Source organism: Delphinapterus leucas, unplaced genomic scaffold (genome assembly GCF_059928025.1).
Source record: "Delphinapterus leucas isolate spDelLeu-1000000601 "Yukka" unplaced genomic scaffold, BTC_Dleu_Yukka2 spDelLeu_asBTCV2_sq25, whole genome shotgun sequence".
NCBI lineage: Eukaryota > Metazoa > Chordata > Mammalia > Artiodactyla > Monodontidae > Delphinapterus > Delphinapterus leucas.
This window is the reverse complement of record NW_028322234.1, coordinates 5,840,825-5,863,097: the sequence shown is the minus strand read 5'-3', so window position 1 is coordinate 5,863,097 and position 22,273 is coordinate 5,840,825. Positions and strand designations below refer to the sequence as shown.

At 48.7% G+C, this 22,273-nt stretch overlaps 1 protein-coding gene across 2 annotated transcripts in view; it reads right to left on the bottom strand.

Annotated features, from left to right (window-relative positions):
• Positions 1-2,111: 2,111 nt before the first annotated feature.
• Positions 2,112-22,273, bottom strand: part of AP1M1 (adaptor related protein complex 1 subunit mu 1) — a 29,958-nt gene continuing 9,796 nt past the window's right edge. The window contains exons 4-12 of one of the 2 annotated variants that reach the window (XM_022558423.3): positions 21,626-21,756; positions 20,638-20,785; positions 12,077-12,203; positions 10,883-11,025; positions 10,347-10,418; positions 9,675-9,833; positions 3,882-4,007; positions 3,170-3,245; positions 2,112-3,007 (exon numbers count right to left, since the gene is read on the bottom strand). In XM_022558423.3, coding sequence (XP_022414131.1) covers positions 2,985-3,007; positions 3,170-3,245; positions 3,882-4,007; positions 9,675-9,833; positions 10,347-10,418; positions 10,883-11,025; positions 12,077-12,203; positions 20,638-20,785; positions 21,626-21,756 — 1,005 coding nt within the window. In that variant the 3' untranslated portion in view covers positions 2,112-2,984. Of the gene's footprint in view, positions 3,008-3,169; positions 3,246-3,881; positions 4,008-4,110; positions 4,227-9,674; positions 9,834-10,346; positions 10,419-10,882; positions 11,026-12,076; positions 12,204-20,637; positions 20,786-21,625; positions 21,757-22,273 lie in introns of those variants that run through there. The other variant, XR_016391465.1, reaches the window with a different exon arrangement.

Below are 22,273 nucleotides of genomic sequence, written 5' to 3'. Positions count from 1 at the left end.
TTCCTGTTGGTTTGTTAAAATTTTCTCTAAACCGTTTCCCAACCACTGGTTTGGAAGTTATACAAGAATATATAGCTTTTTTAGACTTTAGTCCATCTTCTTCCCAAACAGTAAAAAGACCTTGGGAGGTATGGATGCCAACTGCCTATCTATTTTGCAGGATGCTGTCCAGAATTTTAGTTGTAACTTATGTTACCACTCAGACATTACTAACTCATCACTACCACTGCTTTATACAGTCAATGATAGTTTAGATATTCCCAATGTTTTCCAAGCTTTTTCAGCAATCCTCCTCGTCTCTTTCCTTCCTCCTGCATTGAATCCTTTGTTGTTGTTGTTGGCGGTGTTGGGTCTTTGCTGCTGTGCACGGGCTTTCTCTAGTTGTGGAGAGCAGGTGGCTACTCTTTGTTGCGGTGTGAGGGCTTCTCATTTTGTGGTGGCTTCTCTTCTTGTGGAGCACGGGCTCTAGGTGCATGGGCTTCAGTAGTTGCAGCACACAGGATTCAGCAGTTGTGGTGCATGGGCTTAGTTGCTCTGCAGCATGTGGGATCGTCCCAGACCAGGGCTCAAACCCATGTCCCCTGCATTGGGAGGCAGATTCTTAACCACTGAGCCATCAGGGAAGTCCTGAATCTCCTTCCTGTTGTACGCCATGTTGCTTCGTGAGGGTCTGCTATTGTTAAACTTTTAATTTTGTTCTTTTGCTGGGCACAGAATTGGTCATCACAGACTAGTCATCTTCTCTTTAGCAATTTGAGCCTATTCTTTTTTTTTTTTTTTGTGGGCCTCTCACTGTTGTGGCCTCTCCCGTTGCGGAGCACAGGCTCCGGACGCACAGGCTCAGCGGCCATGGCTCACGGGCCTAGCCGCTCCGCGGCATGTGGGATCTTCCCGGACCGGGGCACAAACCCGTGTCCCCTGCGTCGGCAGGTGGACTCTCAACCACTGCGCCACCAGGGAAACCCTTGAGCCTATTCTTTATCTTCTTCCATCCTTGCAGTTGTGAAACCAGCTCTCAGCCTAATTGCTTTTTTCTTTTTTGTGTGTTTTTTTCTTCTTTGCATTGCTTTTTATGATCTTCACTGAGTCTCTAATGTTTTGCATTTTGACTGTGATGTTTCTTAGTTTTAGACTTAGGTTTACTTATCCTGATTTGGCCTCACTGGTTTCCTGAATCTGAGAATGTAAAGATTTTACATTTAAAATGTCTAATTTTGGAAAATTCTGGTCATTGTCTCTTTGTATACTGTGGCTCCCCAGGGTCTTCTGGAGGCAGGCCACCAGGGCTTGCTGCAGATGTGGGCATGCGAGTGAGCGGTGGGGCATTAAGGGTGCCTGCAACGGCTTTGGCCTGAGCCCCGGGCCAGGGCAACGTCCTTTACTCCACACGGTAGAAGGCCAAGATTCCACTCAGGCTGATGCCCACTAGACCTCCAAGGGGGAGCTGGGTGATATGGGAGAGGGAGAAGAAAACACAGTCCTTGAACGTAAGAGGGTGTGGGTCAGGCAGGGCCACCAGCGTTGGAGGGACAGTGGGTGCAGGTGCCTTTAGTGGGAACACAAGCTCCTCCTGCCCATGTGCCCACCAGGATCCCCTCTCTGGACCAGGCAGCGGTTCTCAGACTCCAGTGCGTGCACGAATCACACGTAGAGCCTGTTAACTGGTCTCCTGGGCCCCATCCCGAGACTCTGCCTCAGCAGGTCAGGGTGGGCCTGTGAACCTGCATTTGTAGTGAGCTCGAAGGGGACGCTGATGTTGCTGGCACCAGGACCACACTCTAAGGAAGACCACTGGGCTGGGGAGGGATGGGGGCAAGCTGTTGGTGATCTGAGGGTTGGGGGTTGTAACAGTCATCTCCGATGAGAGGGATACATTTTGCTCATGTGCTCTCCTCTGTGTGGCCCCCCTAGAAGGGGTGGCCCTGGTGGCCCAGCGCAATGGCTCTGCCGTCCCATTGCCTGTTCCCGTCTTCCCTGGGGGATGTAGGGGCACTGGGAGCTGGTGACACCACACGGAGCCACACATAGGTTGGCGCGAGCCTGCACCTCCCCCTGGTCATCCATGGGGAGTCAGTACCACGCTGCATCAGATGGAAGGCAGGCAGCATGTGTAACTGATGGAATTTAATGTACTCATGACACAAACACAGACAGGGTTGAAGGTGGTGGTGTCCAAGCACGGATGTGGATGACCCGTGCGCCCCACCCTCTGAGGCCAGGGGCCCTTCCTGGACCCCACCTCCCCTGGTGGGACAAACACTGATGTGGCTGAGTGACAGCATTGTGTGGCACAGGCTGGCCCTCAGAAGGCGCCTCTGTTGAAGCCTATGCGTCCAGGCCAAGGAGCCTCCAAGGCACAGCCATAAGCTGCAGCCTCCGATCAAAGTGCCAGGTTCTGGCCCGATGTGGGAAGGCGACCCAGCGTCAGCCTCGCTGGGGAGGAGGGCGAGGAACGGGGAGGCCCTGTCCTCGCTAAGTGCTGCCTGAGCGCTGCAGGATGAGGGGCAGGAGGCGTGGACAGTGAAGTTCACGTAAACAGCAACGGACCAAGACAAAAATCCAGGAACACTCAATAAACATACAACGTTCAACAGAATGGCAACAAAACGGTGGCCCTGCCAGCCCGGCCAGACAGTGGTCTGGCGAGCGTTTCCCAATCTTTTCGTGACTAGGAGCTAAACAGCACAGAAGGCTGTATTTGATCTCTGGAGGGAAAGATTTCTTTCCTTCCCTTCAAACTGACTCGGGGGCAAAGAGACGAGACTTCTTGAAGATAAGCCTCTTCTGGGAAAAGGGACTTGGGCGATGAGAGTGGCGACGGCACAGCAGGTGCGCCTGGAGGAGGAGGGGCCCCTGGGTGGAGCCGGGAGGGTGGCTGGTGTCCAGGGGAGCCCTTCCTTCCGGCAGGCTTGGCAGGTGCTTCCTCCCGGTGCTTCCACCAGGAGCCCCAGTGCCGGGCCGGGAGCGTTGGCCACCGTGGCCCCTCACTGGGTCCGGAGCTGGTAATCTAGGAGTGAGGAGGAGGCATCTGTTGTCTGCTCTGCACCCTGGACCCACCTGCCCCGACCCTGGGGCTGCTCCGTGAGCACCACCCTGGAGACAGCAGCATGCCCACCAGGGACCTTTTCAGCACCCCCCCCGACCTGTCCCACGGGTGGGCCGCACGCACCTCCGTTCTGAGTGATGTAACGAACCCACGGTAGGGCCTGGTAGCCGCTCTTCTCTATGATCTTCAGGTAGCGCACCTGGGGCACAGGTACCAGGGCCCTAAGCATGCACACACCCCCATCCCCCTTCCTGGTCCCCGCTTAGTCATTCCTCCCGGGGCCAGGCTGTGACCAGGAGGGCGAGGGAGGGGGCAAAGGACCTTGATCTGTCTGAACCTCTCTGAGGCTGAGGGAGGGTGGAGGTACTTCTAGAAGATGCGGCAAAGAGCCAGATGTGCTCTCTCGGGCACAGCCCTCTAGAAGATTCCTGGAGAAGGGGTCCCGTCCAGGGTTCTCTTCCCCATGCAGGTCTTCTGCGGAGGTGCCCAGGAAAACGGGTCCCATGGTGGCAAGTGTGTGGATGCTAGAGGCTCAAACTCTAGTTTTGGGGACTGAATGCGTCTCTGAGCTTTGAGCTCAAGCACAGGTCAGGTCTGGGTAAACAACTGTGGGCCTCTTTCCATTCGGGCCGGACTGCCCTCGGAGACAGGCAGAGCCGGGAGCACCGCGGAGCCCCGGGACAAGCCAATAAGCACCCTTTTCTAACTGGTTGCACTGATGTCTGTCACCTGCAACCCTCTGAGCCTGGACTGACACCTGGTCCCGGTCCCTGTGAGGCCCCCCTGGGCCTGTCCACGTCTGCTCTGGGGCCCTGGCAGCCCTGGCCGCATGTACCTGGATGCCGGAGGTAGTGAAGTAGGGGATCTCAAACTTGACACTGATCGGGGGCTTGCCCTCCTTGTCCTCCGCCTCCACGCTGGGCAGGCCGAAGTGGGCCCGCATCAGGTACTCCTTGCCGCCCTGGGGGAGAACACAAGGGTGGAGGTGGTCAGGCTGAGGCCCTGGGCAAGCTCAGCCAACAGTTGCCCCTGGAGAATGCCAGGCTGCTGGCTCGGCCACCAACCTCTTCCTGTGTGACCTGCAGTCACCCAGTGCCTTGGCTTCTCCAAAACACTCATACTTGTCCTCCAGGCCTCACGGGCTGCCCCCACCAGCCCCGCTGGGGAAAACTGTTGAATTCTGAGGATGAAGAGAAAATTTCACAAGTTGCCAGGCACAGAAGCTTAGCTGCTTCAAGGAAAATAAAACCAACAGGCCTTGGGAGGGAAGAACAGAGAGGGAGAGCGAGCACACAGTGCAGATGTGGGCTGCTGTGGGACAAGGGCCCCTACCTGCCCAGGCCAGAGTCCAAGTGAACACCCCCAGAGCCCAGTGTCAGGAAGGTGTGTGAAAGCAAGAGGGACATGTCAAAATGAAGAAAAGGGAACGGGGAGAGGCAACAAAAATAAGAGACCAAGGTTGGGGGCTGACTGATGAGCTGGCCCTGGGTCTTGCCCCCAAAGGGCGTGGCTCTGGCCCTGCAAGCTGAGCAATGACTGCAGAGATGGTGCTTGGAGCAGGGCCAGGAATGACTGGAACCCTCCTCTCGGCCACGAGGAGTCAGGAGTGTTGGCCTGGTTGTCCAAGCGCCCGGTGCGTCTCACCCAGAACAGCAGGGAGGAGTGGGGAGCACAGCTCTCGTCACACCCGGGACATGGAGGGTTTTGATGCCCATGCGTCTGGCAACAGGAGTCACTGCCGACCAGAGCTACTTCTGCATGCCTCGGGCAGGGCAGGGCAGGGGAGAGCCAAGCCTCCCCAGGGCTGAGCTCATGCTCCCCTCCCCCCGGGATGAAGCGAGTGGTCGGTCTCTGCTCATCAGCGCAGGAATGTGGACTCTGCCTGACTCAGTGCTATGTGCTGAGTGAAGATACTGGGACAAACGAGGGGAGAATAATGTGGTCTCAGCAATAGACGAAGCAGGCAGCAAAGGAATAAAATCAGCTCCATCAGCCTGTGTATGAAACAACAACCTGACCAAAAATCTGAGCCTTATAAAAACAAAGTGGAGGGACTTCCCTGGTGGCGCAGTGGTTAAGAATCCACCTGCCAGGGGCTTCCCTGGTTGCACAGTGGTTAAGAATCCGCCTGCCAATGCAGGGGACACGGGTTCGAGCCCTGGTCCGGGAAGATCTCACATGCCACGGAGCAAATAAGCCCGTGCGCCGCATCTACTGAGCCTGCGCTCTAGAGGCCGTGAGCCACAACTACTGAGCCAGTGCTCCTAGAGCCCGTGCTCCGCAACGAGAAGCCACCTCAGCGAGAAACCCGCTCACGGCAACAAAAAGTAGCCCCCGCTCTCAACAACTAGAGAAAGCATGTGCGCAGCAACAAAGACCCAACACAGCCAAAAATAAAATAATTAATTAAAAAAAAAAAAAAAAAAGAATCCGCCTGCCAATGCAGGGGTCACGGGTTCAATCCCTGGTCCGGGAAGATCCCACACGCCATGGAGCAACTAAGCCCATGCGCCGCAACTACTGAGCCTGTGCTCTAGAGCCCGCAAGCCACAACTGATGAAGCCTGTGCGCTCTAGGGCCCACGTACCGCAACTACTGAGCCTGCATGCTGCAACTACTGAAGCCCACGCGCCTAGAGCCCGTGCTCCGTAACAAGAGAAGCCATCGCAACAAGAAGCCTGCACACCACAACAGAGAGCAGCCCCCGCCCGCTGCAACTAGAGAAAGCCCGCACACAGCAACGAAGACCCAAACGCAGTCCAAAAAAAAAGGTTAAGAGTAGTAATTAAAGAAAAAGCAAAGTGGAAAATGAAAGCAAAACAATATGCAGAGAGGCAGGCCCTCTCTGGGGGGGGGTGGAAGTCTGCAAGCCTACCTTGTGTCAGTCATGTCCACGTAAATGGGTTTACTTCTCCTATTAATGAGAAAGACTTAGAGGTTGGCTCACAGACCAAAACCCAACTCCACACTGTGAAAGCAGAGTGAGAAAGGCTAAGCCAGTAGAAAGAATGGGTGAAGGCATGCCAGCCAAAGTCAGACAAAATAGAGCAGGGCTGCTGCCACAGCGGAGAATTCAGGGCAAAGAATCACAGGTGCAGAGGATGACAGTCCACATCCTAAAGGCTATTCCTATGATCCACAGGGAGGATACAACAGATAGGAGTATCGATGCACCAAATAACATGGCGGCAACTTTTGTTAAGCAGATGCTACAAGCGAGGAGAAGAGAACCAGAGGAAGGCAGAGCTGGCCCAGCTCTCTGTCTGACTGATGCTGTCATGGCATCATGGCAGACCTCATGGCACATGTGTCAAATTCTCTACCCCAATAACAGAGGCCCTATCTTCCTCTCAACTACCTATGGGATATTCACAAACTTTGACCTTCTATTAGTGCACAGTGAACACTTCAATAAATTCTAAAAGTAGAAACAGCATGAATAACATTCTCTGGTCTCAAAGCACCAAATTTACAGTGAAGACAAAATGGAAAAAACCCCTTGACCATGAAATTCAAACAAGACAAAACAAAACAAAAAAACACTCTCCATTCAATTACAGAATTTCTAGATAATATCAAATATTACATGCCAGATCTATGGGCTATACAGCTAAGGCAGGGTTCAGAGGAACATTTGTGGCTTAAATATTCATTTATATCAATACAAATTTTAAAACAAAATAATCAAATTAAAATACAGAACTTGAAAACTAGAGCAAAGAAAGGATGAAGAAACTCAAATTAAAGACTTATAAAACTGAAAACTATTATAACAAATAAATTAAAAAGTGAATCTGGAAAAAGAAATACGCAAACCACCAGGTAACCTTATCAAGGAAAAAAGAAGGCACAAGTACGCAAAGTAAGATATATAACAAGGGAGAAGTAATTGTCATAAGAGAAAGGGAAAAAAAGACACCAATTTTCTACAACTCTGTGTAGACAAATTTGAAAACCTGGTTAGGATGGATAATTTTGTAGTAAAATACAATTTACCTAAACTGACTCCAACAGAAATAGAAACTCTAAATGGTCTAATTTCCACAGATGAGGTAGAGAAAGTAACAGAGATACAGATGGTCACACAGCCAAATTCTACCAATCCTCTCAAGGCGAGATGATCTCAAGGCTACTTAAACTGTTCTGCATCATGGAAGAGGGAGACAAAAAAATAATGAAATGGGTACAATATTGATACCTGATACAGACTGTACCAAAAAAAAATCAATCTCAGTTATGGATCTCAATGTAAAAATCCTACATACAATGTTAACCAACAGGATTGATAGCACATTAAAGAGAAAACAGATCATGATCAAGTGGGGCTTGCCAGAATGCATGGATGGTTCAAGATCCATCCTATATTAATATAGGAACTTACAGACACTGAAGAGGCGTTTGGGTAAATTCGTTGGCCATTTGTGCTAAAAACACAGTAAAGGGGACTTCCCTGGTGGCACAGTGGTTAGGACTCTGCACTCCCAGTGCAGGGGGCCCAGGTCTGATCCCTGGTCAGGGAACTAGATCCCACATGCATGCAGCAACTAACAGTTCCCACGCAGCTACTAAGAGTTCGCATGACACAACTAAGGAGCCTGTGTGTTACAACTAAGGAGCCTGCCTGCCCCAACTAAGACCCGGCGCAACCAAATAAAAATAAATATTTAAAAAATAAAATAAAATAAAAAATAAAAACACAGTAAAGTAGGACTGAAGTGAATTATAGCCCAAAGCAGCAACACACTTAAGAGGGGAAACCCTGCCAGCTCCAGCTGGGGGCAAAGCCAGGAGGCTGCTCTCTCCACCGCCATTTACAGGCAATGGAGACAGCAAGTGAAGCAGTGAGACGCCAGAAGCCATAAGGTGCCCAAGAATGGGAGAGGAAAAGGGGAAACTGCATCTGGCTGCAAACAGTGTGGAAGGATATCTAAAAACCCATGAGAATTGAAAGAAAAACTACCACAAACAAAAAACTTAGTAAGGTACCAGGACACAAAATTACCATACAAATGTTAGCAACCTGTTGTAAGATACAATGGAAGAGAAGACCCCAGTTACCAAAATATCAACTTAAAAATTATCTTAATGAGAAATATGCAAAACCAGAAGAGATCTTTGGGGTGTCCTGGAGGCAAGGAGTATTCTGTGGCTTTTATCCGGTTCAGTTGTGTTCACTCTGAGGAAATTCACTGAGTTGTACACATATCACTTGTTACTTTTCTGCATGTTATATTTAAATAAAAGTACCTTTAAAAACAATGGGAGAGGCCATATGAGGTATATATAAGGTAAGCATTAAAACATTCCCAAAAGGCACAAAGGTGAGAGTGGGGCAAGGCTATTGATAGGATAATTCGGCCTCAAAAAGGTGTTAGTTCTTCCCAATTAACTTACAAATTTAGTGCAAACAAATTGATTCTAAAATTTATAAGAAAAATGAAACAAGCAAGAGTTGCCAGGAAACAGACAAGCAGTGAGGTTGTGGGGAGTTACGGTGGGGGTAGGGTTGGCCCTACCAGATGTTAAAACATAGAATAAAGTTAAAATGTGGCCTTGCGGCACGGAGAGACAGACAAGAGGATGCTCAGAAAGAGACCTAATGCCGCATGAAAATTTGATCTTTGAAAAACACGGCATTTCAAACCACTGGGGAAAAGATGGGACTTTTTAGTGAATGATGTTAGGAAACTGGATAGCCATGTGGGAAAAGATAAAGTTGGATCTCTATGTCACCCATTTACCAGACTGTGCTCCAAAAGGACCTAAAGTCTAAGGTGAAAAATACTACTGTACTCGTTCTAGAAGCAAACATGGGTGAATTGCTTTATAGCCTGGAATGGGGAAGCCTTTCAAATCATGACTTAAAATCCAAACACAATAAAAGAAAGACTGAGAAATGTGACTACATTAAACAACAATTAAAAGAAGAAGCAATCAAAAAGGTTACACAGCAAAAGACACCAGAAGCAAAGTCAAAGGCAAACACCAAACACTGAGAAATACCATTTGCAACTGATATCAAAGAAAAAGTACTAATCTTGCCCGTGTGTAAACAGCTTTTGGAAACTAAGAAGAAAATGAGCAAACTTGATAGAGAAGTGAGCAAGAGACAGCTACTACAGTTTCCCGAGAAAGAAGCACAAACAGTCCTCTGAGACGTGAAAGAGTGCTCCATCTTGTTTATCATGAGAATGGCAATGGGCCGCACCCTGAGTCGGCACAGCCGCTTACCCATCTTCCAGTCCCAGGGCACTCTTTACACAAGCCCAGACTCAAGTGCTCAAAATCCTGAACACAAGCCAGGTGGCTATACCAGCCTGTGGGCCGGGGCAGGAAGTGCTCTACCTTCCTGGAGCTGGTGCTGGATTCCCGTGAGGCTCTGGCCCCAAGGCAGTCTGTTCCCCAGGAGGGATGTTGAGCTCTAAACAGGAGTGTCAGTGGGAGAAAGAAGGAGGGAGAGAGGGACCCCTGCCGTGACTCTGAAGACAGGCTGGTTCACACACAAGAGGAAGGTGGAGTTCCCCCCTACCCTGGGTCCCAGCCCCACCCCTGCCCCAGCCAGGCTGAGCCGAGCAGGCCTCTGCCCATGCCTGTCTGGAGGGGGTGCCCCGCCGAGAAGGGTGCTCACCGGGAAGGACTTGATGGACCACACAATCTCACTGTTCTCGGGGACCCACTTGACGCTCCCCACTGTCGTCTTGAACTTGGGTGAGTCGGCATCGTTGGGCACAGGGATGTGGATCTCCACGTTGTTGGCTGTTGACCGCCGCTTGAACTGGCTCTTGGCCTGGAGACGAGGCCAATGTGGCCAAGGTTGCGGCGGGCGAAGGTGAGACAGCCTGGCTCCCACCCAGCCTGCTCCCACAAGGGCCACATGCCCCTTGGCCTGGCCTCTGGGAGTCCCACTCCCACCACCGAGCTGACCGCACGCCCTCTCCCACCCCCTGAGGTCTTCCTTAAGCTCAACTTTGGATGGTCAGTCTCTGCCCTCCTGTCCCCTTGGCCTTTGGGACTCCCGATCCCTCCCTCTGGCCCTGGCCTCCAGGGAAAAGGTCTGTGTGACCAGGGCTGGCCTGGGCTAGGTGAGGTCACTGAGTGGCAGAAGTGCTCCACCTGGACACTTGGTCACAGGCCACTGCCACGGTGGCCGCACACAAGATCCGGGCAGTGTGTCCTCTCTGTGCCCAAGGCCCCGGACAGGCCAGAGATACCAGAAGGCCTGCACTAGGCGGGGGAGCCCAAATCCCCCCTCTTATGCCCCACACGCCTGGCTGATGCTGCGTGCAGGATGCACACACACCTTGATCATGTACTCGATGCGGCTGTGGGAATGCTTTTCAATCACAGACTCGATCCAGATCAAGGGCTTGACCTGTCGGGGAGAGTGAAGATGGCGCTCAAAACCAGTCGTTTTACAAAGCCCTGTTTCACAGAGGGGAAACTGAGGGCAAGGGACCACAGGTCCAGGTGTGAGCCCAGCACACTGCTGCTCGGGGCTCCACAGCTGGTGCCAGGATGGGTCAGAGCATTAGAGAAAATGCAGAAAACATCACCGAGGACGCTCTGGTGGGGATGCCTGGGAAAGGGGCAGTGGTGTCAAAGGGGTCTGGCCCCTCAGTTCAGAAAGTTCAGAGCCTTGCATTGTCAAACAGGCTCCTTGGAGCCCAGGCTGCTCATGGGGAGCCGTGCCCATCCTGGGCATCACCTCACAAGACATGAGACTCGCTGTGGACGGGGACGGCTCCCAGCCAGCAGGGAAGAGGAGGGAGGCTGCCCCAGGGGAGGAGCAGGGGCAGGGGCCTGGGGGCCCTCTTGGCTGGCGGCTGGTGCACTCACATGGGTGTTGAGGCGGTAGGACATGAGCTCGAACTCGCCATCGGGTGGGATGAAGGAGATGGTGCGGTCGTTCTCAAAGCGAGAGAGCCGCACACACTGGTGGAACTTCACATCCTCCAGCTCCACGGACTTACTTTTGCCACCTGAGGGGAGGTGGGGGTGAGGGCGGGACAGTCCCTAGGTCCCCCAGGCCACTCTCTCAGCAATGCTCCCACTGTCTAGGGTTCACTCCTGACAGAGCAGAGCAGAGCTGCCCCCAGATCTGTGAGAGTATCTTGGGCCACGAACACCAAGGGGGTCGGCTTCTGAGGCAGCCACGCCCCATCTCTCCTCACCCCGCTGGAAGCCCCATTACGTCCCAAGATTGGGCTGAGGACAGGGCTAGTAGGCCTAGTTCACAATGAGTCCCCAGCCAGGGTTGCTGCCTGGGACATGTTTGCTGAATGATTAACAGACCCCACTGGGGGTGCTCGGTGATGGCTTGGGGCTCCCTAAGGGCGCCGGTCCTGTCATCCCTGGGGTCCTGTCTTGGTTTCCCCGCCCAGAGAGGCTGTGTGGGTTGAGCTCAGTCCTGAGAGGGGAGCTGCTCTGATGGGCTAACGTCAGAGAGGCCCTCACTAGCGATGCTGCAGACGTAACTATGACAACACGCGCCACTGCTCTGGCCGCCGGTGGACCTGTGGTTGGCGGGGAGGCTGGTGGTCCAGTTCGCAAACACGGAGCCCCAGCCACCCTGGGCTCCTGAGGCCGCTCTGGCCATGCCCCACCATGGGAAGTGCTACATCCAGGCCAGGCAGAGCATGCTCGAACCACTGTGTGTGGCTTTTGAACAGCCCAGACCCAACGCCAGAGGTGAAGGCAGAAACTGGGTCTGGGAGGGGAGAGCGAGCCCCGCAGTACCTTCCAGTAGGGTGGAGTTGAGGACCTGTGTATGATGCTACATGTGCTTTGGCACCTAAGGTACTCACCTGCACCTCTGGCCCTCGGAGCAACAAGGGGGTTTGACTTGAGTACTTTCACTCTCCCACGTCCTCTAAGTCCAGGTGTTAGTTTATTCGTTTTCACAGTTGTCTTGTAAACAACGTGAAAATGTTTCTAAGCCAAGTGCCTGAGATGAACTTGTTGTTCATCATGCAGGTGAACAGTCCCTCAGCTGCCCCAGGGGTGAAACCTGGGCCCCGGTGGCATACTCACGGCCCGTGTTGTCGAAGAGAACCTTGTCGTTGAGGCCCAGGCGCAGCTCAGGCATGCCCGACAGGAAGACCCGCATCTTGATGGAGCCCACAATCTCACTGCGTAGGACGTTACCGTTGGCACTGACCTAGGGGGTGGCGAGGAGGGGGTAAGGGGAGGCCCCACGCACCGGTCACTGTCCCCCACCACGCTGTGTGACCCTCCTGGCCACTCCCATTCTCGAAGCCCTTCTCACTGTCCCCTGAGCTGGGGAGGCAGTGCCAGGCCAGGCCAGGGAGGCAGACACTTACAGGTCCCGCCTTCTAGTCCTCAGGCCACACTAGGCTCCTCCCTCGCAGATGGGCCAGGTGATACTGTGCCTGGAGTCCTCTCTGAGGGCTCTACTCTAAGTTGCTCTTGGGATGCCCAGGGCAGACCTGGTGGCTTGAGGCCGTATGCTCGGCTGGCCTGGGCAGGGACTCTACCAGGTCTGCTCATCTGCTGGGAGCAGGCCAGACTGACTTTCCTGGAAATCTCTGTTTCTCCATGTGGGGCCTGGCAAAGTCCCTAGGGCTTGTTGAAGACGGAGCTTCCTGGACCCTGCTCCCAGGGCTGCCCTGATGTCTGATAACCACCGATCCAAAATAACAACAGACTTAAGCAAATACAATCACAGCTACAACACTCACTGAGCAGCTCCTCCTCAACAGGGCGGGGCTGTGACTTGGGCTACCTTTTAACTCCTGTGCAAACCGGAAGGCATCTGAGAGTGCAACTAAAAATCACAGCAGGACGATGGGCAAACCCGGAGACTGTCCTCAGGGGGCCAGGCTGCTGGAGCACCTCTCCTTGGGCCCATTTTAGAGACGAGGACACTGAGGCACGGAGAGGATGCCACACGCCGAGGGCACAGAGTGGCTGGCAGAGGTGCTGGGGCCACAGCCTGGACCACCACCCCGTAGTGCCATTCTGCATGAGGCCACATCCACACCAGCAAGTGAAACAGAGGGCTACAAACTCAGAGGCCCTAGGGCCATATGGGCCGTTCCTTGGAGGGCCTGAGTTTCCGACTTCTGCAGAGAAGCAGGAAAATCTGTCCAGTCTTTAACTCAGATGTCTGCAAGTAACACGTGCACACATGAAAGCCCTTCGCCTCTGAGGGAAGTGGAGAACTGAGGCGCCATGTGGACGATGACCCCGAGAAAGGCACAAAACAGGACAGAAGGCCCTGCAGGGTGTGGCTCCGTCACTTCCCGTCACTCACTATGCTCTGACCACGCTGGCCTCTCACTGTCCTCGCCTCATCAGGCAGCAACCTGACCCCAAAGCACACAGAAGCTGCTTCCTCCTCTGCCTCTTGCCAGCCCTGTCTGCCTGTCCATCCATCCTGTCCACGCTCGGGTGAGGGGTCATGTCAGGCTGCTCACTGCTGGGTCCAGCACGAGGACAGTGCCTGGGGCAGCGGGCACTCGGCGAGCCCGTGCAGACATGGCCCTTCGCCCCTGGGCTCCAGGCAGCTGGCACTACCACCTGCCTTACTCTGCGGGTCCTCCGTGTTCCCCCCCGACAGTCTGCCCTTAGATCCCCTTCGCTGGGGGGCTATCTCCCCTTGGGGAGTTGGGACTGCACCACCCTCTATAGCTGAATGATGGGAAAGAAGGCTCAGGAAGTGGAGACAAAAGCCATGCAGCCTCTAAGGCTAATCCTGGCCACCTGGGCAGCAACCAGGACGGTGCTGAGGCGTGACTGGCAGCCCAAAGCTGGTGTCTTCCCCAGGGTGGGCATGGAGGAGATGTTTGCCGGGGGATCGGCTGCCTAATTATACTAGTACAACAAGATTTTCAGAATCTGGAGGCCAATGTTGACTCTGAAGGACGCCAGTTCTGCAATCAGACTTAGGAAGGTGTGTTCCAACATGACTGGGATGTCCATACCTGCCTCTTGCTGCCCCTTGTATGGAAGAACAGGGGTCCTTGGGCAGTGCCATGTGTAGGGACACATTGCGGCTGGGACGCCCCTGAACTCCCAGCACTTTCCCAGGCAGTTGTTTATAAGCTGCTCCCTGGGATTGCTTCTCCACCTTAGGACACCCTACAGCCATGTTCTGGGCTCAGTAAACAATTCAGACGAAGGTCCTCAGGCAGGAGGGGAACGCAGTGAGTCAGGCCACTGTCTTGCCTCATGGCTTAGTAAGTAAGAGAGCAAATACGTTTATATTCAGTCCACTGGGAGAATCTTTTTGGAAAGCACTGTTACTTAGCAATTGCATGTCTGGGAACTCGGCCCTCCAGAAATCCTGCCCAGATAAGGGAGATGCCCAAACACACATCTGAGGATAAGCAATCATGCTCATTTCTGCACTGGCTGTAACAGTCAGAAATGGGCACACCTAAGTGGCCCACATGACTGGATTGGCCCAGCCAATCCTTGTCTGCCCAAGTAATGGGAGTGAGGCCCTCTCCCGAGAGGTGACAGGCAGGCTGCAGGTGAGATGGAACTGGCCTGCATCACCCTTTCTCCACCACTGACTACAGCTATAAAACCTGGGCAGGATGCATGGGCAACTACTGGAAGACTGAAAAGGTGGATCTGGGAGGAGTCGACTGAATGAGCAGTCCTCCTTACCCCGCTACCCATGTGAAAGTGCAGCAGAAACCTGGAAGTGGAACCAAGAAGTACGGTGCAGTCAGAGCTTGTGGAAGCCTCTGGCTCTAGCTCCAGGGCCAGAAGGGGAACTCCTGCCGCTCAGGAGGAGTATGGATATCCCTCATTTACCCTCTTTTCTCTGTTTTCTCACGTCCCAGGCCCTAGGCAATTCAGCTGCCTTTCCGAGAGGGTGGGGCAAACCCAGGATTTCAGCCCAAGTGCAGACAAGCGCGAGAGTAGGAATCTAGAGCCCCGAGTTTTTGGCCACAGAACCAAAAAGGGAAGCCCCCAGCCAGAAAGCACCAGGTAGAAAGCAGAGAGTGAAAGGTTCAGGTAAGCAACCTCATGAAGTTGTTTATGTCTCCAGATCTCTCTAGAACCAGGCATGCATGGATATGATCCTAATTAGCATACCAAAGACATCAAGAACCAAACTCTCCCCAGTCCCTGAGGGACCACTGGGCAGTGCATATTTGGGATAGATTTAAATAGCAAAGGGCACAAAGGCTTTGAAAACTGAACTGATTCTCATGGCCCATAGAGTGGGGGTTGAAACTTGTGGCCTGAACCTAACCAGGACAATTGTCAGCTCAAACAAACAAACAAACAAAATCAACATTTTCTGTATAGTTTAAATAAGACCTAGAATCTTACCCCAGGATATAATCTAAAATTACTCAGCATACAAAGAACCACGAAAATTTCAGCTCACATGGAAAATACAATCAACAGACACCAACAATGATATGGATATTGGGATTATCTGACAAAGACATTAAATAGCTAGGATAAAAACTGCAAACACTCTTGCAACAAACGTCAAACTAGAAAGTCTTGGGAAAGAAACAAGACTATAAGAAGAAGAACCAAATGGAAATTTTAGAACTGAAAAATACAATAACAAAAAAATCACTGAATGGGCTTAATAGCAGAATGGAGGTAACATAGGAAACGGTCAGTGAACTTGAAAGAAGATCAATAGGACTTATCCAATCTAAACAATAGAGAGAAAAAAAAGATGGAATAGAATGAACAGAGCCTCAGAGACCCTTGGGACAATAACAAAAGGTCTAACATTTATGTCACTAGAGTCCAGACGGAAACGAGAAAGAGTGAAATGGTGAAAACATATTTTAAGAAATAATGGATGAAAACATCCCGAGTTTGGTAAAATACATAAATCTACAGATCCAAGAAGGTGAACAAGCCCAAAACAGTAGGAATCCAAAGATACCCATACCTAGACACATTATAAGCTATCTGCTGAAAACTAAAGACAAAGAAAAAATGTGGAAAACAGCCAGAGAAAAACAACACATTACCTAAAGGGGAATACCGATTCGAGTGGCTGTGGATTTTCATCAGAAACCATGGAGCCCAGAAGGAAGTGACACAACATTTTTAAGGTACTAAAAGAGAACTGTTAACCCAGAATTTGATATCCAGTGACAATATCCTTTTGGAATGAAGATGAAATAAAGACATTCTCAGATGAAGGAAAACGAAGGGAATCTGTAGCCAGTAGGCCTGTTTTGAAAGAACTGCTAAAAGAATCTTTTTAGATGGAACTGAAATTGTACCAGAAGGAAACCTGGAAAATTGGAAATGAGGGGAGAGCAACAGAAATAGTAAATATCTGGGTAAATATGGTAGAGTCTTCTTTTTCTCCTCTTGAGTTCTTTAAAGTATGTTTGACAATCGAAAGCAAAAATTTTAACACTGTCTGATATGGTTTTCAATGTATATAGATGAATATACAGGACAACTCTATAATGGGGCAGTAAAGTTTCTAAATTCCAATTGAAGCTGTAAAATATTAACTCTAAGTAGAGTATTTTATAGCAACCACTAAAATAACTATACGAAGAAAAAAAAGGTAGAGTGAAGAAACAAAATGGAACACTACAAATGTTCAAAAAGATCACAGAAAGATAGGAAAAGGAAACAAAGGAATGAAAAACAGAAGGCAAGTAATAAAGTGGTATATTTTAATCCAAGCAAATTAACAGTTACAGTAAGTATAAATGCTCTAAATATATAAAAGGCAGAGACTGTCAGAATGGATTTAAAAAATGACTCAATTATATGTTTTCTACAAGATATATGGCACAGGTAAGTTAAAAGTAAAAGGATTAAAAAAAAAAGGAGTAAAAGGATAGAAAGACATATACCATGTAAACACTAATCAAAAGAATTCTGGAGTGACAATATTAATAGCAAAACAGACCTCAGAGCAAAAAAATTATCAGGAATAAAGAGGGACATTATATAATGATAAAGAGGTCAGTTCACCAAGAAAACAGAAGAATCCTAAATCCATTTGCACCTAATAACAGAACTTCAAAATATGTGAAGCAAAGACACACACAAATTCACAATTATAGCTGGAGATTTTAATGCTCCTTAGTAACAGGTAGAACCAGTAGACAGAAAATTAGCAAGAATTGCTAGAAGAATTGAACAATGCCATTAACCAACTGGATTTAATTGGTATTTACAGAACACTCTCTCCAACAAGAGCAGAATATACATTTTTTTCAAGGGTACATGGAACATTCACCAAGATAGATCATATTCTGGATCATTAAAACAGACCTTAACAAACTTTAAAGAACTGACAGTATATAAACTATATTCTCAGACAATAATAGAATTAAATTAAAAATCAATGACAGGGACTTCCCTGGTGGTCCAGAGGTAAAGAATCCGCCTTACAATGCCAGGGACATGGGTTTGATCCCTAGTCAGGGAACTAAGATCCCACGTGCCACAGGGCAAATAAGCCCACGTGCCACAGGGCAAATAAGCCCACATGCCACAACTACTGAGCTTGTGCACCTCAACTAGAGAGCCTGTGTGCCTCAAACTACAGAGCTCACGTGCTCTGGAACCTGCGCACCACAACTACAGAGCCCATGCACCCTGGAGCCTGGGCACCACAACTGGAGAAGAGAAAACCTGCACGCCACAGTAGAGAGAAGCCCGTGTGCCACAATGAAGATCCCACATGCTGCAACTAAGACCTGATGCAGCCAAAAATAAATAATTAAAAAATATATATATAAATAAATAATAAATAAATCTTTAAAAAAATCAATGACAATGAGATGACAGAAAAACCTGCAAACATTTAGAAATTAAACAACACTTTTATTAAATAAACCATGGGTCAAAAAGAAAGTCTCAAGGGAAATTTAAAAATATTTTGAACAAAAATGAAAATCCAACATATCAGTGTAGGATACAGCTAAAGTAGTGCTTAGAGAGAAATTTATAGCATTAAATGTTTATATTAGAAAAGAAGAAAGTTTCAAATTAGTATCTTTAGTTTCCACTTTAAGAAACTAGAAAAAGAAGAGCAAAATAAGCCAAAATCATGAGGAAGAAAATATTAGAGATAAGAGCATAAATCACTGTGATTGAAAACAAAAAAATAATAGAGGAAATCAATGGTATCAAAAGTTGATTCTTTGTGAAAATCAATAAAACAGATAAACCTCTCATAAGACTGGCAAAGAGAAAAGAAAGAACATAAATTACCAATATCGGAAATGAAAGAGTGTATCAGTACAGACCCTGTACACATGAAAAAGGTAATAAGGGAATACTATAAACAACACTGTGCATAGAAACTCAGTGACTTAGATGAAACAGATCAATTTCTTAAAAACAGCAAACTACCAAAACACACTCGAGATGAAACAGAAAACCCAAATAATCCTATAACCATTAAATAATTGAAATTCGTACTGAAAAATAAGTCTCCAGGCTCAGATAGTTTTGCAGGTGAATTCTACCAACTAAAATTAAAAATAAGCAATTTACAATGGCTTCCAAAAAATGAAATACTTAGGTATAAATCTAACAAAAAATTTGTACATGGTAAAAACTAGAAAATGCTGATGAAAGAAATCAAAGATGATCTAAATATATAGAGAGAGACATACTGCACTCATGGATTGTGAGACTTAATATACTAAAGATATCAAATCTCCCCAAATTGATTAATAGAGTTATTTAACACAACACCAATCAAAATCCCAGACAAGCTGATTCTAAAACTCTACACAAAGGAACTAAAGAGCTAAACAATTTTGAAAAAGAAGAATGTTGTGAGAGTCACATTATCTGATTTTCAGACTTACTATAAAGTTACAGTTATCAAGACAGTGTGGTTATTGGTGAAGGAACAGATATACAGATCGATGGAAAAGAACAGAGTCCAGAAATAGAGTTACACAATATGGCCAATTGTTCTTTGACAAAAACGCAAAAGCAATTCAATGGAAAAAGGATAATATTTTCCAAAATGATTTTACAACAAATGAAAAAAAGTGTTCAATATGCAAAAAAATGGATATATGCCTCACACCTCAAATAAAATTTAAGTCAAAAATATCATAGACCTAAATGTAAAACTATAAAACTTTTAGAAGAAAATTTAGGAGAAAATCTATGTGACCTTGGGTTTGACAATGAGTTCTCAGACATGGCACCAAAAGCTGAATCAATTTAAAAAACTGACATTTGGACTTTCTCAAAATTAAAAACTTTTGCTCCGTGAAAGACAATGCCAATAGAATGAAAAGAAAAGTGACAGACTAGGAGAAAATATTTGCAAATCACATATGTGACAGAAGACTTTATCCAGAATATATAAAGAACTTTCAAAACTCAACAATCAGAAAACAAACAACTCAAAAATGATCAGAAGATATGAAGAGACACTTCTCCAAAGAGCATAATGACGACAAAGAAGCACATAGAAAGATGCTCAACATCATTAAGCATTAGGGAAATGCACATTAAAGCCATGATGAGACACCTATTAGGATGACAGAAATAAAAATGTTGATCAAGGATGTGGAGGAACCGGAACTCTCATCTGCTACTGGTGAAAATGCAAAAATGTTAACAGCCACTCTGGAAAACAGTTTGGCAGCTTCTTACACAGTTAAACATACACTTACCATATGACCCAGCAATCCCACTGCAGGGTATCTGCCATAGAGAGATGAAAACTTCTGTCCACACATAAACCTATACATGAAATGTTTATAGCAACTCTTTCAACAACTGCCAAACATTGGAAACAACCCAGATGTCCTTTGATGGGTGAATGGATAAACATACTGTAGTTCAACATATAAAATAAACAAATATAAGAAGAAATAAACTTTTGATAACAGAGCAACTTGGATGAATCTCAAAGGCGTTATACTGAAAGAAGCTAGATTCAAAGTGACACACACTGTATGATTCCACTCATACAACAATCTCAAAAAGACAGAACTATAGTGATGAAGACCAGATCAGCAGTTGCCAGGGGTTGGGAACAGGCAGGAGGGTGTGACTACCAAGAGGCAGCATCCAGGGAGGTTTCTGAGGTGATGGAGCTGTTCTGATTCCTGGTTATGATAATGGGTACACAAATCTGTACATGTGCTAAAATTCATAGAAAATATGGTCAATTACCAAATAGTAACTTAAAAAATAAAATTAAAAAACAAACAAACATACACAAAACAGTAAAAACCAAAACACCCCAAAAACAAGTCACAGGAGAACTACATCTTATGCTCTCAGTTTCACAGAAAAACAATGTAGGTCTGTATATCTACAGCACGAGGTCCCAAAGGATGACAATGAATCCTTAAGCGATGTGGCCTTTCTGATTACAGAGCCCTTCACTTTCAAACTCTATACACTGCTTTTTTTTTTTTAATGATGTGCATGCATTCACTCTAAATAAGAACAGAAACTAATGAAGATAAAACAAGCTCACATTGCAATGAGCAGCCCAACCTGAATCTCGCTGATCTGCAATCACACAGAAACTACCTGTTTCTCAGGGCCTTGCTAGTTTTAAAAGTAGCGCTGCTTTTATTTCCAATCATGGAGAAGATAAAATTTAAAAAAAAGAAAAGGAAGCCTACCAGGAGATTGACGGACTCAATGACGTCCAAGAACACCTCATTCTTCCGGTACTTGATGCCCTCAGAGCGCCAGGACACTGCGTTGGTGACGGTGGCTGGGGGCCGTGGGGCCCCTGTTTCCAACTTGTGGCCTTCCTGAGTTATGTACCTGTGGGCCCGGGCTCACAGTTAAGCAGCTCAGGCACAGACATTCTTCAAAACAGCCCCTCCCTGTAGCAGGCGCCAGGAAAGGCAGGCTCTGGTTTCACCTGAGGCTGTTTAACACAAGAATATCTTACGATTTCCAAAGCCTCCAACAAACTCTTCAGTTACAGTGAGTGCAGAGTGGTCACTTTTAGGGAGCCAAGGAGACAGTGTTGGTGAGGAAAACAAGAAGTGGGCATGAAGTGCTCCCCCGCTGGGGGTGCAGAAGGGACCAACCTCCTAGGGGTGTAACCTGGTGACCCTGATTCCACTTGGGGAACAACAGATGTGAGATGTGCTGAAGTTCATGTGGCTTCTCTGAGTGTCCCTCTACTCCCCTGTAAAACGGGAAGACAGCACCCCTGATTGTGAATGGAGTGAAAAAAGTGCTTGCACAGGGCCTGGTTCACAGGAAGTGCTTAATCCACGGTGACTGTTACTTGATGGGCAGGATTCCAAAGGAGGGAGATTTTTCATCATAGCTTCATTTATGACAATAAAAACAAAGGCAGGTGGCTCCCTAATAACAAGCCATTTAGCACACTTCTGTGGATGGAAATGAAGACCTCGCAACAGGCAAAATGCTCATGCTACGCACGGATGCTGCGTGGAAAAAGGACCCACAACTGTCCCAGTGACTTAGTAAACTTCTGGTGCGGCTGGAGACAGGGCAGGGGGACCAACAACATGAACATACGTTTGCTTCCTCCACCTCCAAACCTGCTGACGACATCAATGTTGTGACGTCACCCAGGACGGGCCTGACCCCCGCCCCCCATCCCCGGGCCCCATCCCACCCACTCACTCCTGCAGGATCTTGCTGTCTGTGGTCTGGGGGTAGCCGAAGTCCATGAGCTCATCCAGCAGCTCGTAGATGATGACGAAGTTGTCGCGGATACTCTCCTCTTCCAGCTCCTTAAAATATTCTGAAAATACCTGTGGTGTTGCGTGGGGGGCAGATCGTTGAGAGGAAGGACGAGGAGGGGGTGAACGCTTGCACGAGTTCATTTGCCCTTCGTGCCCTGAGGCCCCTGCTAACAGCCCTTTTGTCCACGAGCTAAGTTTGTCCGTTTCCCAGAGTGCTATGGACGAGGCCTTGGGCTCAGGGAATGTGGGCAGGAGGACAGCACTGGCCGCCTATGAGGCGGGAACCAGGCTCGGGGAGTACAGGCGTCAGGCCTGGTCAGAAGCCCCACCCCTGCGGGCCCACTCTCTTCCCCTCCCTGACAGACACTCCCAGGCCTGGGGCCCCTTCCCACTCCAGCCAGGAGTGACTCAGGTGAGGGACAAGAACCACTGAGGGGGGACAAGTGGCTCTTCCAGCCTCCTCCGGCCTCCCTGAACTCCAGTCTGTACAGCTGTGCCTGCAGACGAATCTGCCCCATTTCAACAGAAAATTAAGAGGATCAAAGCAGGGATGCCAAAGGAGACAAAGGGAAGAGGAGCTTGGTCG